Source organism: Diachasma alloeum, unplaced genomic scaffold, assembly GCF_001412515.2.
Source record: "Diachasma alloeum isolate Michigan unplaced genomic scaffold, Dall2.0 Dall_scaffold_02535, whole genome shotgun sequence".
NCBI lineage: Eukaryota > Metazoa > Arthropoda > Insecta > Hymenoptera > Braconidae > Diachasma > Diachasma alloeum.
The window spans coordinates 9,409-24,699 of NW_021682254.1; the positions used below are offsets into that span (position 1 = coordinate 9,409).

Sequence of the window (15,291 nt, forward strand, 5' to 3'; positions counted from 1 at the left end):
GTTGATCAATGAAATAACGGACAGTGATCCCTATCACGGAATCCTCAACAACCGGCGAGAAGTCCCGGAGGTTAAAAGGATCCCATAAAAAAAAATACCACCAAGTAAAGCGATTATGCATGAGCACTAGCAGCGACCCGGCGCGAGTGACATACAAGTAGCCATGCTTTTTTTACCGGCTCCACCGTGAAGATTATGAATATCAACTCCAGGCCCTCATACGCAGTTCCACAAATGAAACACACACATTGGACAAGTCGTGTTGTAACTGAGGTTGAACTCACTGAGGTGAATTTGTGGCCCCGTGTTGGTCCCTGGTACGAGCACGCGGCATTTGCCCTACGGACAACTGGAAGACGTGAGAAGAGATGCTATCACTGGAGTACCCTCCGGTGCCCGATGTTAACTAGCGTTTATTTATGTAATTCATGGACATACGAAGGTGGTCCACCTGTCATGTGTCCCCATATTTTTTTTTTCTCTCTAATGCCATAACCACTGAGTACTCATGCCACATTTCCCTGGGTCACCAATCAAATGTTCCCTGAATTCTATTTGTCATGGTGTTTATTTTTCAGACGGGGTAATGAGGTGGTGATGCAGCTCGTGTTGGACAAAAATTAATTTTAATGATTGTAATCCGTAAATGTTGGTGGGGATAAGTGCCCACCTGACACTAACTGGGACATTCACCTCATCGAAACTACCGCAATCATCATTAAGGGGATACAAAAAATAAAATGTTTGTTGGTTCTGGATGGATTTTCCGATGGGAGATCTGTCATGACATGTCTTTGAACTTTGGGAGTTTTAATTTAGAGTCGCGCGGGCGTCGAATTTTTTCACCTGGAAAGGCCTGAATGAATTATTCTGGGGTTGAAGGCCTTTGACCATTTTTTTTTCCAGTGGAATGCTTATCTAGTTTTGTAGTTGAACAGTAGAGCTTTCATTTGAGCCTCGTTCGACCCTAAGTTTCCGGACATTTTACTAGGATTTTATGACTCAAACTTTGCAGATCTGAATTTGAATCGCGATATTTAACCGTTTGAAAAGATTTTGAAAGTTGATTTATTATTCTTTATATTGCCCTGTCAATTAGATACTTTGGACCAATAAGCGGTAATAAATGAACAAAAGTTTTTAAATCGTCTAATTTGTATGTACTTATGATCTAATGTTGAATTCTCCAAACAGATTTATGATAAAATATTCAGAGCAACTTCTCAATTTATTCATGGAATTTAACAGAATGCCACTGCGATATGGAAATTTGAAAGAAAACTTGTGTTTTTCTGCATAAATATTGGAGAAAAATTACGGATACTTCAAATTTATTGAAAAATTTTTAAGTCAAAAATTTTTAAAGTGCAAAAAACGCGAAATTTGTCAAGTTGAAGTTCTAAGAAATAAACAGGTTAAAATTTTTGACTGGATTTTTCATTGAGAGATCCTCAAAATTGAGGCAAACTCTTCTAAATCTGAGAATTCTACTGAATATTCATGTCACATTGCTTGAGAAATGTAAAATTTATATGTAATAAAATTATAATATTAATTTTTCTGCAGTTAATTACGGAAAACAATTTTCACGCAAAAATATTTCGTTTGAATTTCCTTGACTGAATGAACTGAATTTCATTGTAATAATATGAAATTGTGGGAAACCCTTCGTTTTTCTCAAGTATCTTCTAAAAACTACAGATTGGCACCAGAATATTTCGACTCAGTTGTCACTTTCTCCCGTAAATTAACAGGATTCCACTGTAACATCACAAAATTGCGAAAAAAAACTTCCGTTTGTCACAAATTACACGTGAAAATTCAATACAAATTGTGAACACTCCAAACCTACTAGAAACTTCAGTGAAAGAATTTCGAGTGATAAAAATTGAATAATTCAACAAAAATCGTGAACACTCCAAATTTGTTGGAAACTGCAGTTAAAATTTTTCAGAGGATAAAAACCATAAAACCCTTCCATTTAATTTTCCCACGGCACAGAGTACGAGAGCCCCAGCAATTTGTCGATGAGATTCATTCCACCATTTTCCCTCCCAATTTTTGAAACCCAGTACCACCACATTTCCACCGCTGCACCACGAAAAACCGGAAGCTTATGAAAATCTCCATTCCAATAAACACTTTTGACCCCATTACGCCATTTACTCCACAATGATGCTTTCACGGGTTCTACTCTCCAATCGAGATCCCCAGAGCATTTCTTTTCCCTCGAAAAATCGAAAAGTGGATATTTGTGGACAGGAATTCAATAAAAATCGTGAGCACTCCAAATTTGTTGGAAGCTTCAGCTAAAAATTTTCAATTCATGAAACTCTTTCATTGAGTTTTCCCATGACACGGAGTAGGCGAGCTCCAGCACTTTGTCAGTGAGATTAATTCCACTCTTTCTCCTCCCAATTTTTGAAACCCAGTAGCACCGCTGCCCCACGAAAAACGAAAAGCTCATGAAAATCTCCGCAGCATTATTCCGAAACTCCGGCTTATCTCCATTCCAATAAACACTTTTGACCCCATTACGCCATTCACTCCAGAATGATGCTTTTAGGTGTTCCATTCCCCAATCGGCGTCTCTAAACCATTTCTTTTTCCTCAAAAATTCGACAAGTGAACATTTTTCATTGCAAATATTTCCATTTTTCAAAAATTTAACGTAAAAGGCCAGTAAAAATCGTGAATACTTAAAATATGTTGGAAACTACAATTAAAAATTTACAACTGATATCTTTATGATTTCACGATTTTCACTCCCAATTTTTGAAGCCCAGTACCATCGCATTTCCACCGCTGCAACACGAAACATTGAAAGCTTTTAAGGATATCCAAGTATCTTCAATAATTTAATACAGACCACACTATAGATTCAACCATTTTCAATTATTCAATGTGTGAAATTCAGAGTATGAATTAATTTGTTACGATTGCAATTATATATGCAATTTTTTGAAGATTATCAAGATTTTAATTTTCTAACAATTTATTTTATAAATCGTCACAAAACATTTAATAAAATCATTATAAAATGTCCGGAAACTCAGTGTCAAACGAGGCTCAACTGAAAGCTCTGGTGTTCGCCTACAAAAGCAGAAAATAATTTCCCTGGAGAAAAAACAGCCAAAGTGTTTGGATATCCTTAAAAACCTCCGCAACATTACTCCAAACTCCGGCTTATCTCCACTCCAACGAACCCTTTTGACCCCATTACGCCACCCACTCCACAACTATGCTTTACCCAATTCCATTCTCCAGTCCCCATCCTCAAATCATTTCTCTTCCCCCCAAAAATCGAAAAGTGGGCATTCGTCTCTCCAACAACGCCGCAAAAACTCCAAGAAAAATGGTTCCACACCTCTCACTACATACAACGCGTTTCCCAGAGCCTCGATCGGCTTCGATACACCTCGGCCTCGCCCGGCATACGTCACGCGTCATCTTATTTTGATACATTTTAATTTCTCCTCAATACATTGGAATAAGGTATTCTTCTTTGCCCTTCTGTGCGGCATTCGTAATTCCGAATATCACGATCAATCTACCGTGAACTACCGACTGGTTATCACATTGTATTATATTCACTCTGTATATATTTCGCATTCAAATCAGTAACGAAGTGCTAAACCGGTTCAAGTCAATTTTGACTATTGGCCAGTTTTCAATGAATATCTCGAAATCTAAGGGAGATAGCAAAATTTTTTATATAACCTTTTTGGTAGAGCGGATTGAGACCTGAGAAAAAGGTAATTACGAAAATTTCGCCATCTCCTTTAGATCCGGAAATATTCCTCAAAAATTCAACTTGGAGATAGGTCGACTTAAACCGTTCTACTACTTTGCTACTGAAATCATTCTTATAAATATTCATACACTTGACGCGTCTATAATAAATATTATAAACAATATCTAGGAGAGGATGGGGCAAAAGGGCCCCCCTTCAATCGTCAATATTTTCCGATTCAATAATCCGATTGGGATGAGTTAGAGCTCGTTTTGAAGAATGAGAAATTATCTTCAAAATGAAGTCGAAACTGGGAATTTTCACAATGTCATTCACAAGTTATTGGCAATTGAAGGGGGGCCGTTTTGCCCCACCCTCCCCTACTTCATTTGTTACTGATTGAAGTCTCTCCCAACTACCACAATCACTACACCCCCCCCCCCCAACAATTCTCTCACATAATTCCTCCGACGAATTAATCTTCGTCTCGTGTTAAGGTGATAATCCTCATTCCCAGTTTTCAATGAATATCTCGGAATCTAAGGGAGACAGCAAAATTTTTTATATAACCTTTTTGGTAGAGCGGATTGAGACCTGAGAAAAAGGTAATTACGAAAATTTCGCCATCTCCTTTAGATTCGGAAATATTCCTCAAAAACTAAACTTGGAGATAAGTCGACTTAAACCGTTCTACTACTTCGCTACTGAAATCATTCTTATAAATATTCATACACTTGACGCGTCTATAATAAATATTATAAACAATATCTACTTCATTTGTTACTGATTGAAGTCTCTCCCAACTACCACAATCACTACCCCCCCCCCCCCCAACAATTCTCTCACATAATTCCTCCGACGAATTAATCTTCGTCTCGTGTTAAGGTGATAATCCTCATTCCCAGTTTTCAATGAATATCTCGGAATCTAAGGGAGACAGCAAAATTTTTTATATAACCTTTTTGGTAGAGCGGATTGAGACCTGAGAAAAAGGTAATTACGAAAATGTCGCCATCTCCTTTAGATTCGGAAATATTGCTCAAAAACTTAACTTGGAGATAAGTCGACTTAAACCGCTCTACTACTTCGCTACTGAAATCATTCTTATAAATATTCACACACTTGACGCGTCTATAATAAATATTATAAACAATATCTACTTCATTTGTTACTGATTGAAGTCTCTCCCAACCACCACAATCACTGCACCCCCCCCCCCCAACAATTCTCTCACATAATTCCTCCGACGAATTAATCATCGTCTCGTGTCAAGGTGATAATCCTCATTCCCGAATACCTGAAATCCCCACCGATTTCATGAACGACAACACCCACGAAGATCCACTATTTGTGTACACAGCAGGGCCAAAAGGTTACATAAGACGATGAAAGGGCAGTTGAGAGTTAAGAGCGAGAGTGAAAAAAAAAGTGCGGAAGGAGGATGAGTACTTCAATAATGAACGTGCGCACCACCGCATGCCGAGTTACGATCGATGCACCGCGGGCTCCAGTTGCCTCACCCCCCGCCCCCTCCCGCGCCCCCACGACACCCCCAGGTATTATTTGTATGCGTGTGGATGTATCGTTTTGGCCCCATTCTCCCCATTGTAATGAGAATAAAAATGTGTTCGCCGGTCGTTGTGGAGTCACCGCTGCAACTCATCAACGATACGAATGTGTGGCACAACCCCTAGTGTAAAACACAACTCACAGCCATCGGAATTCCAATCGAACTTTCTGATTAATTATGACAACAATGATTTGACGTCTCAACTTGCCAGTTCCAATTAGTCGACTCACGAGTATGTACTCTCCATTGTTTTCACTTGAAAAGAAAGAGGGGGAGAGAGGGGGGCGGTGGGGGGAGAGGACGAGTGAGAGAACAGGACAAGAGGTAGATCCGATGAATTACTAGGGAGTTACAATTCCATTTTCTCTTCCCCATGTACCCCATTCTCCATCTTTCTTTTGCGGACGTATAACCCATAATTTGTGGCTATTGTTTTTTTCTCTCCTCTTCCTCCTCTCTCTCCATTTCTATTGCCGGAATGGATTAAAGGATGCGTGATGGGATATGGTAATTACGTGTTGGCGAATGAACAAATTAATTGACTCAATGCATTTTGTTTTTAATTTAAATTGAAACGATAACGTAAGTTATAAATTTATTCACATGATTTAAATAATTGAAGTATAGCAAATGTACAACGTAGGTTTTTCATTTTTTTCATTTAGGGTTTAGTTTAGATTCGTATAAGAGCGTTTATACGTATTTTTGTTCGAACATTTTTGTCACTCTGTCGTCTCTCTTTTCTTTACTTTGAGTTTAAATCTGATTTACATTTATTCATTAATTGATAATTTTTTTCTCAGATAATTTTTTTTTGTTTCATGGCGAGTATTATCTTACATCAGGCGAAAAGTTTGTTACATATGTACATATCATACAACATCTCTCTCATACACGTCTCTCCTTTCTCTTGCTATTCAGTCATATAAAATTAGAAAACATTGCCTAACTACATTCTCATTAGTTTTTTTCCCTAACTCGGGTCTCATTTTTTTTCTTCATCAGTATTTTCTCTCACTACTGCTCTCATTCAGTTGCACTCGTCTCATTACGAACGTAATTTTATCTGAAAATTTATACAGTTTTTTCGTATATATATTATATATAGAAGAGTAAATATTTACAGCCGAGCCACGCTGGGTGCTCTCGTAAGCCCCCACCCATGACTATTTCGTTAAGCGAATAATTAATTAAGTAAATAATATCATGTTTTGTTTCTTTAAGTTATTTAGTCATTGGCGAGGTAGGCCATCGGTACTTTACAATGCAATGTTACAAAAAAGGAATTAAAAAAACAGAACAAATTATACTTTTCTTAATTGAGGACGGGCGAACGATAGAACTATAACGCGTCTACGATTTTCCTTTGCTTTGCAGTAAAAAAAGATTGATAAAAAAAAAATCAGCTCATTGATATTCAATGGAAATCCGCGGGATTTCCTTATCTCTTTGATGGCTAATTTCAATTTCAAAAAACGCAAGAGCGAGCTTATGAAACCAATATTACGCCGCTACGTTTTTAATGAAAGATATTTAATTAATGAGTACAAAAGAATCAGTCCTTTGACGCTAACGAAAAGAAAGAATACGAATTAATTACCCCTTTCTCACCCAATAAAAGGCCCTCAAAGCAAAATATCTTTCAATTATTGAGCACAATATTTCTACTCCACTGGTTACAAAATTCCAGTCGAACTCTGCAATACAAAAGATGGAAATAAAAAAAGTTACAGTAACAAACAATATCACAAAAGACAAAGTGGAAGAGAGCGAATGCAAATGGGGGAGAAGGGTGAATACCTATAATGATTAGTGGAGAGGGAGCACACAACCGTCACAATTCACTGGTTTTTTCCACAAACGTCAGAGGCCAAGACGTTCACTACCACTAGCCTCCGACCATCCCTCGTAACAACGAAATTATCCACCTGTGACGTCACGAGCCAAGACAATTCCCTTTGACTAGACGTCGGTGTGAACGACGAGTATTCCATCGCACATTAGCACTGCATTGGGCATTATCATCGTCTCGATGCATATCCTCGCACTACACTAGATAACAGTCCGAGGGAGCACACAACCTTTGCCGAAGAAACTTGAGTACTTGTTCACGCAAAATTCCCCCTGGAAGTTACACAAGATACGCTTGACCAGGTGGTGGTGGTTGCTGTTGTCTCCAGGCATTTCTCTCGAGTGTCGAATAATCCGAGTCAATGGAAGAGTAAATGTGCTCAGATAATGGTCTTCTACTCTCATTGATAGCATCCAATGGTCCTTCCTGGTAGGCACGATTCATCGTGAGCCTCGGGCTTGGACTTGCCGCCGAGCTCACCGGGGTATCTCTACCACCTGGCTCGAGCCTAACTTGATTATTATGACCGAGTGTAGCTGTACTTGAGTATGCCGGTGGTGCTTGTAACAATTCCGGTGCATCCTTGAACAATGGATGATGATGTCCAGGTATGTGGCCATGTACACGCAACGTCGACGTCTCCTTCTCCGGTCTACCCTCCAACGTATACGTATTAACATTTCTCCTGTACAATGACGATGATTTTCGTCTCAGTGCATCACCAGGTGGCATTGCAAATCTCAATCTCTCCCAAAAGCGTTTTTCACCCCATCTCAGTGTTGTTGCTGTACGCAAATAAGGCCTCAGTTCTGGATCAGCTTCCGCCTCAGGTGTGACAGGGCCAGCCTGCACGACAACCAGCTGACCAGGCCGACCCCTCAGGGCTTCGTGTACAGCAGCACGAAACTCAAAACGCGACCACTCAGTTTGCAAGAAATTTCTCGTCAGTACAATGACAACTCGTTTTGATGCCTCAGCAGCTTCCAGTACAACTGGTGCAGCAGCTCGTAGACAAGGTAGATCACGATGATGAAGGCACAAACGTAAACCACTGGGTCCATGCTCCAATTCAACAGCCAACGAGTGCAATACAAAGTCCTCGTCCTTGGGACTGTAGCAGAAGTATCCGTCGTACAGGCGCTCTTTATCCTCTGGTTGGGCTGTTTTCGCCCAAAATCTGACGCCGTAACGCGAATACGCCCATGTACGTACGGGCTCGCGAAATATAAAGGCCAGCACCGTAATTACAAGGAGTAGCAGTACAGCTGAGAGAGTTGCTGCAACCATGGGCAGGTAATCGGATACCATTATGCTCTCAATGACTCCGCCTTGAGCAAAGTAATCCGAGCAAGCTGTCTCATTGACATTGAGACGACGACGATAAGCTGGCCTAGCTTCATTGTTATAACACCATACATCACTGGCATCTATAACCTTGTGGGCATTATCAGACACCCAGGCAGACAGTTCTTGGAGAAATTTACACCTACATGACCACGGATTACCACCGAGTGACAACTCAACAAGACGCGTGTTAAGGGTGACTTGCCAAACCGGAAACGTGACTAGACGATTTCCATTGAGTCGTAATATCTCCAGTGATCTCAGTGGCAGTAGAGTGAGATTGCCAATGAAACCAATGAGATTGTTCTGCAGATAGAGTTCACGCAGGTGAACCAAATGCTCGAATTCAAAGCCCTTGAGCTCGTGAATCTTGTTATCCTCGAGATGAAGAGTTTGGAGATTATTTAGGCCATTGAATGTTCGATTTTGGATTGATTCAATACCACTTGCATTCACATACAGTACGCGCATATTTTTACGTCCAATGAACACATGATTTTGCAATTCGCGAAAGTCATTGCCGTCCAAATACACTTCGGTAGCGTCCATCGGGATTTTACGGGGTATATCCTGGGTAGCTAAGCCCGAGCAATCAACAACATTTGTATTCCACGTTTGATCGTGATAACACTTGCAATTTGATGGACATGTCATTTCACAATCACATGCATCGAAGTCACAGCAGTGACACAGGGCAAAACAGTGCGCCTCGTAACGGCACAGAAATTGTTCCGGTCTTGCCATTGATGCTGGCACCATGGCTGTACCGCGGGGACCGGATATCCGGCACATCGCATTGTCAAGGTCCATAACACGTGGATGCTGTCGCAGTGCACTCATGTTGTTTATCACTGGCAGCCAATCCATCGAGCAATTGCAATTAAAAGGATTACCACCGATGTAGAATTCGGGGAGGAACTTACCCTCCGGCACTGGTGTCAGCCTTAGTGCAGCAAGTTCCATTGTTTCAATCATATTGGCGTACATATCAACACGAGTCAGATTAATTTTACCGGCGAATGTATTGGCATGAACATTACTGATGTAATTATTATTAATGAACAACAGTTCAACACTATCAGGCACTGACAATGGTGTAAGTTCAGTTATTCGGTTGTGACTTGCGTCGAGTGTTCGCACTTTGAGATCGCGTATTTGATAGTAATTTCCGAGGCTCTCGATGAAATTTCCGTGTATATCCAGCCATTTTAAATTACTGGGGATGAAGGCGTAATCGAACCACTCTATATGATTTTCCGATAAATTCAGGAGTAGAAGGCTGGTTATGCTCGCGAATATTCCATTAATATCGGACAAGAAATTTCCATCCAGGCGTATGGCCTCGAGACGCATATTACGCTCGAAGGCCTCTCTCTCAACGTGCTGAACCTTGTTTCTAGCCAGATTCAGTATTTGAAGATTGGGTAGATCCCACAGCATTCCACGAGAGAGATTACCAATCTCGTTTCCGATGAGTCTGAGACCCGTAAGTTGATTGAGATTTTTGAAGGAGCCATTGTGAAACTCTGTTATCTTGTTCTCCCCAAGATCCAGAGTTTTCAGAAAGGTGAGGTCACGGAGGGCCTCCGGGACCGCTGTCAATTCATTACCGCTCAGGTCGAGTTCCTTCAGGTCCGAGCAATTTCTGAATGCCAGAGGATCCAGGGTAACGATCAAATTTCCAGACAGTGTCAGACGATTGAGCACGAATAATCCATTGAACAACTGCGGACCAATCGAGTGCAGACGATTCTCCGAGAGCTCCAGTGTGTGAAGATTGTACAGAGGCAAGAATGCATTACTCTCAATGTGTGTAATTGAATTATTACGCAAATCCAGGATTTGAAGAAAGAACAGATCCTTGAACATTCGCGCGTCGATGCGGGACAATGAATTGTACGATAAGTCGAGAACAATGAGCCTTATCAGTCCCAGAAAGGACATTTCATCGACAGTATCGCTGCCCAAACGATTGCCAGCGAGATTGAGCACAAGTAGCTGCTCCAAACGAGTGAATATACCCCGGGGCAAATTTCTCAACTCATTTCGCTGCAGATGGATCTCCCTGAGATCCCGCGTTGAGGCGAACAGCGCTTCCGGCAGTGTATCCAAAGAATTGTAGCTCACATTGAATACACGTAAACTAGTGAGTCCTGTCAGTGCATCACTAGCTATTTCGTCGATTCCATTGTGCTGGAGGTAGAGCTCCTGGAGTTGTCGGAGACCCGACAATGGACTGTCCTCCGGTAAATTCCTAATCTCATTGTGCGACAGATCCAGTATACGTATATCGGCGTGACAATCGGCGCGATTGGCTCGTGCATCGGCTAATCCAACCTCGCTCATCTCCCTAAATTGATTTCCAGTAAGATTGAGAATTTGGAGATTGTTGAGACTGCAGAGAACATTCCTCGGTAGTATTCGGAGATTGCTATCAGCTATTTCGAGCGTCTGAAGCTCGCGCAGGCCAGCGAGTGCCTCGGGAGCGAGCTCCAAATTCCTACCGATACTCCACTCGGAATTTTTCGTCCGCAATGTCAATTTTTTTAATTCACCGAACGGCTGAAATGCCGCCTCCGGTATTCTCAGGACTTTGCAATTGTCAATGAATAATTCGTGGAGGCCACTCAAACGGTGCCAACTCTCGCCGGATATTATGCTCTCGAAATGGTGCACATTGCTGCACTCGAGGCGCAATCTAAATGCACCGTCAAGGGGTGGCAGGAGTGCAGCAACACCCGATGGCTCCAGTGTTCTCAGGGTGCACACCGCCGAGCGGGTCTCATTGCCGTCGGACGACCAGTGACACGATCCCCGAACACCGCCGAACCCCGCGATGAGGCACAACAAACCCGCGCTTATCACATACATCCCTGGTACACAGCATCTCACAGCCATTTTCGATAATCCCGTTGCTCTCGTTCAATTGGCTTTTACCGAACCACAGGGCGAAATTTAATGGTAAAAAAAAAATGAAAAGGAAAACTAAAAATTTGAAACACCCTTTATCACATAAATGTGCACTCGGTCATTTTTTCAAAACTCTTTCACGGCTAATCCACATGTGTAACAAGCACTTTATCAATAACACATGTATCCTTCGTGTTTATACTATTGCTGGCTCGTATTCCCCGGGTAACTGCGATAATTGTTTTCAGGGAATTGAAAACAGCGGAATTATCGGTTTTCAATCACTTATTGTAACTTAGCACCCACTTGGTGAACTTAGTGGTTATTTCACGGTGTTATGAACGTTTTGTCTCTTTGGGAGAACATAATAGCGCAGTGCGTATTACACGACTACTGATTTTGGGAGACCATACGCACTGGCGGCAAGCTCGACTCGCACTGACTGCTCTCGACTGACGGGTGGAGGCATTTCAGGGGAGCTGCTCTCACCGCACAGTCGCAGGAGTGCGCCACCATACGGCCGAAGTCCACAAAATCCTGTGTTTGGCCGAGGGGTGGGGGTTGAGAGAGAGAGAAAGAGGGGCGGGGGGGTGAGGGAGAGGGAGATGGAGATGGAGAGAGAGAATTAAACCAGCCCTTGTCGAAACGACGTTCCCTATTCAAACCGTGGGTGCCTTGCCAAAGGGACACCCAATGCCGCTCAGGTAAAGGAAGCGTACACAAGAAAACGAGACTCGCCCCCGAACACAATTCCAACGAGGGGGACAGTCTCGTGGGATCAACATTGAAAATCCTTCAAATGAATTCACAACGATATTTTGCTGCTGCCGATGCATCGGAGTAGTATAAATTTAACCGGTGCGCCACCTTTTTTGGGGAATGGTTCTCTTGGTGTCGATGCTTTGTTGTGATTTTGGTGGATGGACGTGTGTATTAGGGTCACGCCCACGGATTTTTCCTATTTTTCATATTTTTGTGTCGTCGACTGGCCCTTGGGGGGATTAATTTATGGACAGTGTGTCGAATTGTCGGTTGGAAGAGAGGGATTTTGGATTTTAATGAGATTATTGGGACAATGGGAGGGGGATTTTTGACGTTATGGGATTATTTGATGATTGTTTGAGGAAAAGTTGATGAAGGATCACTTTTTGACATTTCGTCGTCTTTAAGGAGATGAATTTCATCAAAAAAATCTTCTGCTGAGTTATTTAATAATTATTGGAGGAATAAATTGATAAAATGATCACTTTTTGACATTTCGTTGTCTTTAAGGGCAAGAATTTCATCAAAAAAATCTTCTGCTGAGTTATTTAATAATTATTGGAGGAATAAATTGATAAAATGATCACTTTTTGACATTTCGTTGTCTTTAAGGGCAAGAATTTCATCAAAAAAATCTTCTGCTGAGTTATTTAATAATTATTGGAGGAATAAATTGATAAAATGATCACTTTTTGACATTTCGTTGTCTTTAAGGGCAAGAATTTCATCAAAAAAATCTTCTGCTGAGTTATTTAATAATTATTGGAGGAATAAATTGATAAAATGATCACTTTTTGACATTTCGTTGTCTTTAAGGGCAAGAATTTCATCAAAAAAATCTTCTGCTGAGTTATTTAATAATTATTGGAGGAATAAATTGATAAAATGATCACTTTTTGACATTTCGTTGTCTTTAAGGGCAAGAATTTCATCAAAAAAATCTTCTGCTGAGTTATTTAATAATTATTGGAGGAATAAATTGATAAAATGATCACTTTTTGACATTTCGTTGTCTTTAAGGGCAAGAATTTCATCAAAAAAATCTTCTGCTGAGTTATTTAATAATTATTGGAGGAATAAATTGATAAAATGATCACTTTTTGACATTTTGTTGTCTTTAAGGGAAAGAATTTCATCAAAAAAATCTTCTGCTGAGTTATTTAATAATTATTGGAGAAATAAATTGATAAAATGATCACTTGTTGACATTTTGTTGTCTTTAAGAGGAAGAATTTCATCAAAAAAATCTTCTGCTGAGTTATTTAATAATTATTGGAGGAATAAATTGATAAAATGATCACTTTTTGACCTTTCGTTGTCTTTAAGGGCAAGAATTTCATCAAAAAAATCTTCTGCTGAGTTATTTAATAATTATTGGAGGAATAAATTGATAAAATGATCACTTTTTGACATTTTGTTGTCTTTAAAGGCAAGAATTTCATCAAAAGAATCTTCTGCTACTTCTTATTCGCTTTACCTTCCAGATATAGCGGAACTTCATTCAGAATTGGAATGGCGCATCAAATTTTGCATTGCTGGGTATGAAAATCAGATGATAAATGCTGGAAAATCCCCTGCATCCCCTGAGTGAGGATGCATTGTTATGAATTCGGTGGATGGACATGTGTATTATGGTCACGCCCACGGATTTTCCCTATTTTTCATATTTTTGTGTCGTCGACTGGCCCTTGGGAGCATTTGTTGGGCTTAATTTATGGACAATGTATCGAATAGGCAGTTGGAAAAGAGGGATTTTGGGTTTTAATGCGATTATTGGGACAATGGGAGGGGGATTTCTGACTTTATGGGATTATTTAATTATTATTTGAGGAAAAATTGATAAAATGATCACTTGTTGACATTTCATTGTCTTAAGAGGATGAATTTTGTCAAAAGAATCCCCTTTTATTGAATTATTTTATAATTATTGGAGGAAAAATTGAGAAAATGATCGCTTGTTGATATTTCATTGTCTTGAAGAGGGCTATGTCATCAAAAAAAAATCTCCTACTTTGCATCCACTTTATCTTTCAATTATAACAGAGACAATCATCAAATTTTTCTCAAATATCACGGACCTTCATTCGGAATTGGAATTTCGCATGATACTGGCTATTGCAACAACTTCTACTCTGATGATCAAACAATTATGAACTAAAATTTAATGATAATCTTGAGCTTTCACCAGAAAGTTCTTCAATTACGGATTTTTTTTGAATTTATAAGAGCAATCTTTGTTCAATAGTACAAACGGCTGCCAAAATCGACGACTGTCGGACATTTGTTAATAACAAATCAGAAATTCGTTGAATCGAAATTCCGTTTGCGCCATTCGACCCAGGAATGCATAGAGTATGTTCGGTAAACAGTTCCGAATTTTTGATAAAAACTATCTCGATAAATGAGAGGTTTGAATACGCATACGACATCGAATTCAGTTCCGTAATGTTTTATTGAAGAAAAACATTAAAAATGATTTGAAAAAAAAATCGAGTCGCATTGTGTTGATAATTTTATCCGTTTCATGGGGAAATGTTTAGAATTTCGGTATCGACAGTAGTACGAAAGATAATGAATTTTTATTAATCACGGAAATGATCCATATGGCATACGGACGCCGACGCAATGTGACTAAAAAATCAGCTCATCCGGAAATCACTCCTAATGTACTTGTTCCTCATTATTAGTCAGCGACAATTCAAGGTACGCGAGTGGAATATTCAGACACTGCCCTCGAAAATTGGTGGACTTGTCGGCAAAAATTAGGGCGTCCACGATTATTTGCACACAGAATAGTAATTTTTGATTGACGTCAGTTAATTCTACGTATCGGTACACGAGCATTATATCATATCACATTCACATGAATTCATATTGAATGACAATGGACATAAATCTGAGGCGCACGAGTGTGATAAAAGTATGTGAAAATTAGAGTTATTTTTTACTGCGCAAGCTCTCGGGTCCACATGCGGGACAGACGTCGTACTTGAGGGATTCAGATAAATTTCGCATCATTTTTTTAAAAATAATTTTTCATCAAAATTTTGCATTTCGTTATTTTATCTTCAACGAAGAAATTTCGCGTTGAATGGGATAATTTCTCCAAACTCAGTTGAA

The 15,291-nt window shown here is 40.0% G+C and overlaps 1 protein-coding gene across 1 annotated transcript; it reads right to left on the reverse strand.

Annotated features, from left to right (window-relative positions):
* Positions 1-5,841: 5,841 nt before the first annotated feature.
* Positions 5,842-11,830, reverse strand: LOC107046860 (toll-like receptor 7). The gene has a single exon (XM_015269582.1). The coding sequence runs from the start codon at positions 11,395-11,397 to the stop codon at positions 7,435-7,437; it is 3,963 nt and encodes a 1,320-aa protein (XP_015125068.1). The 5' UTR covers positions 11,398-11,830; the 3' UTR covers positions 5,842-7,434.
* Between the last annotated feature and the right edge of the window lie 3,461 nt (positions 11,831-15,291).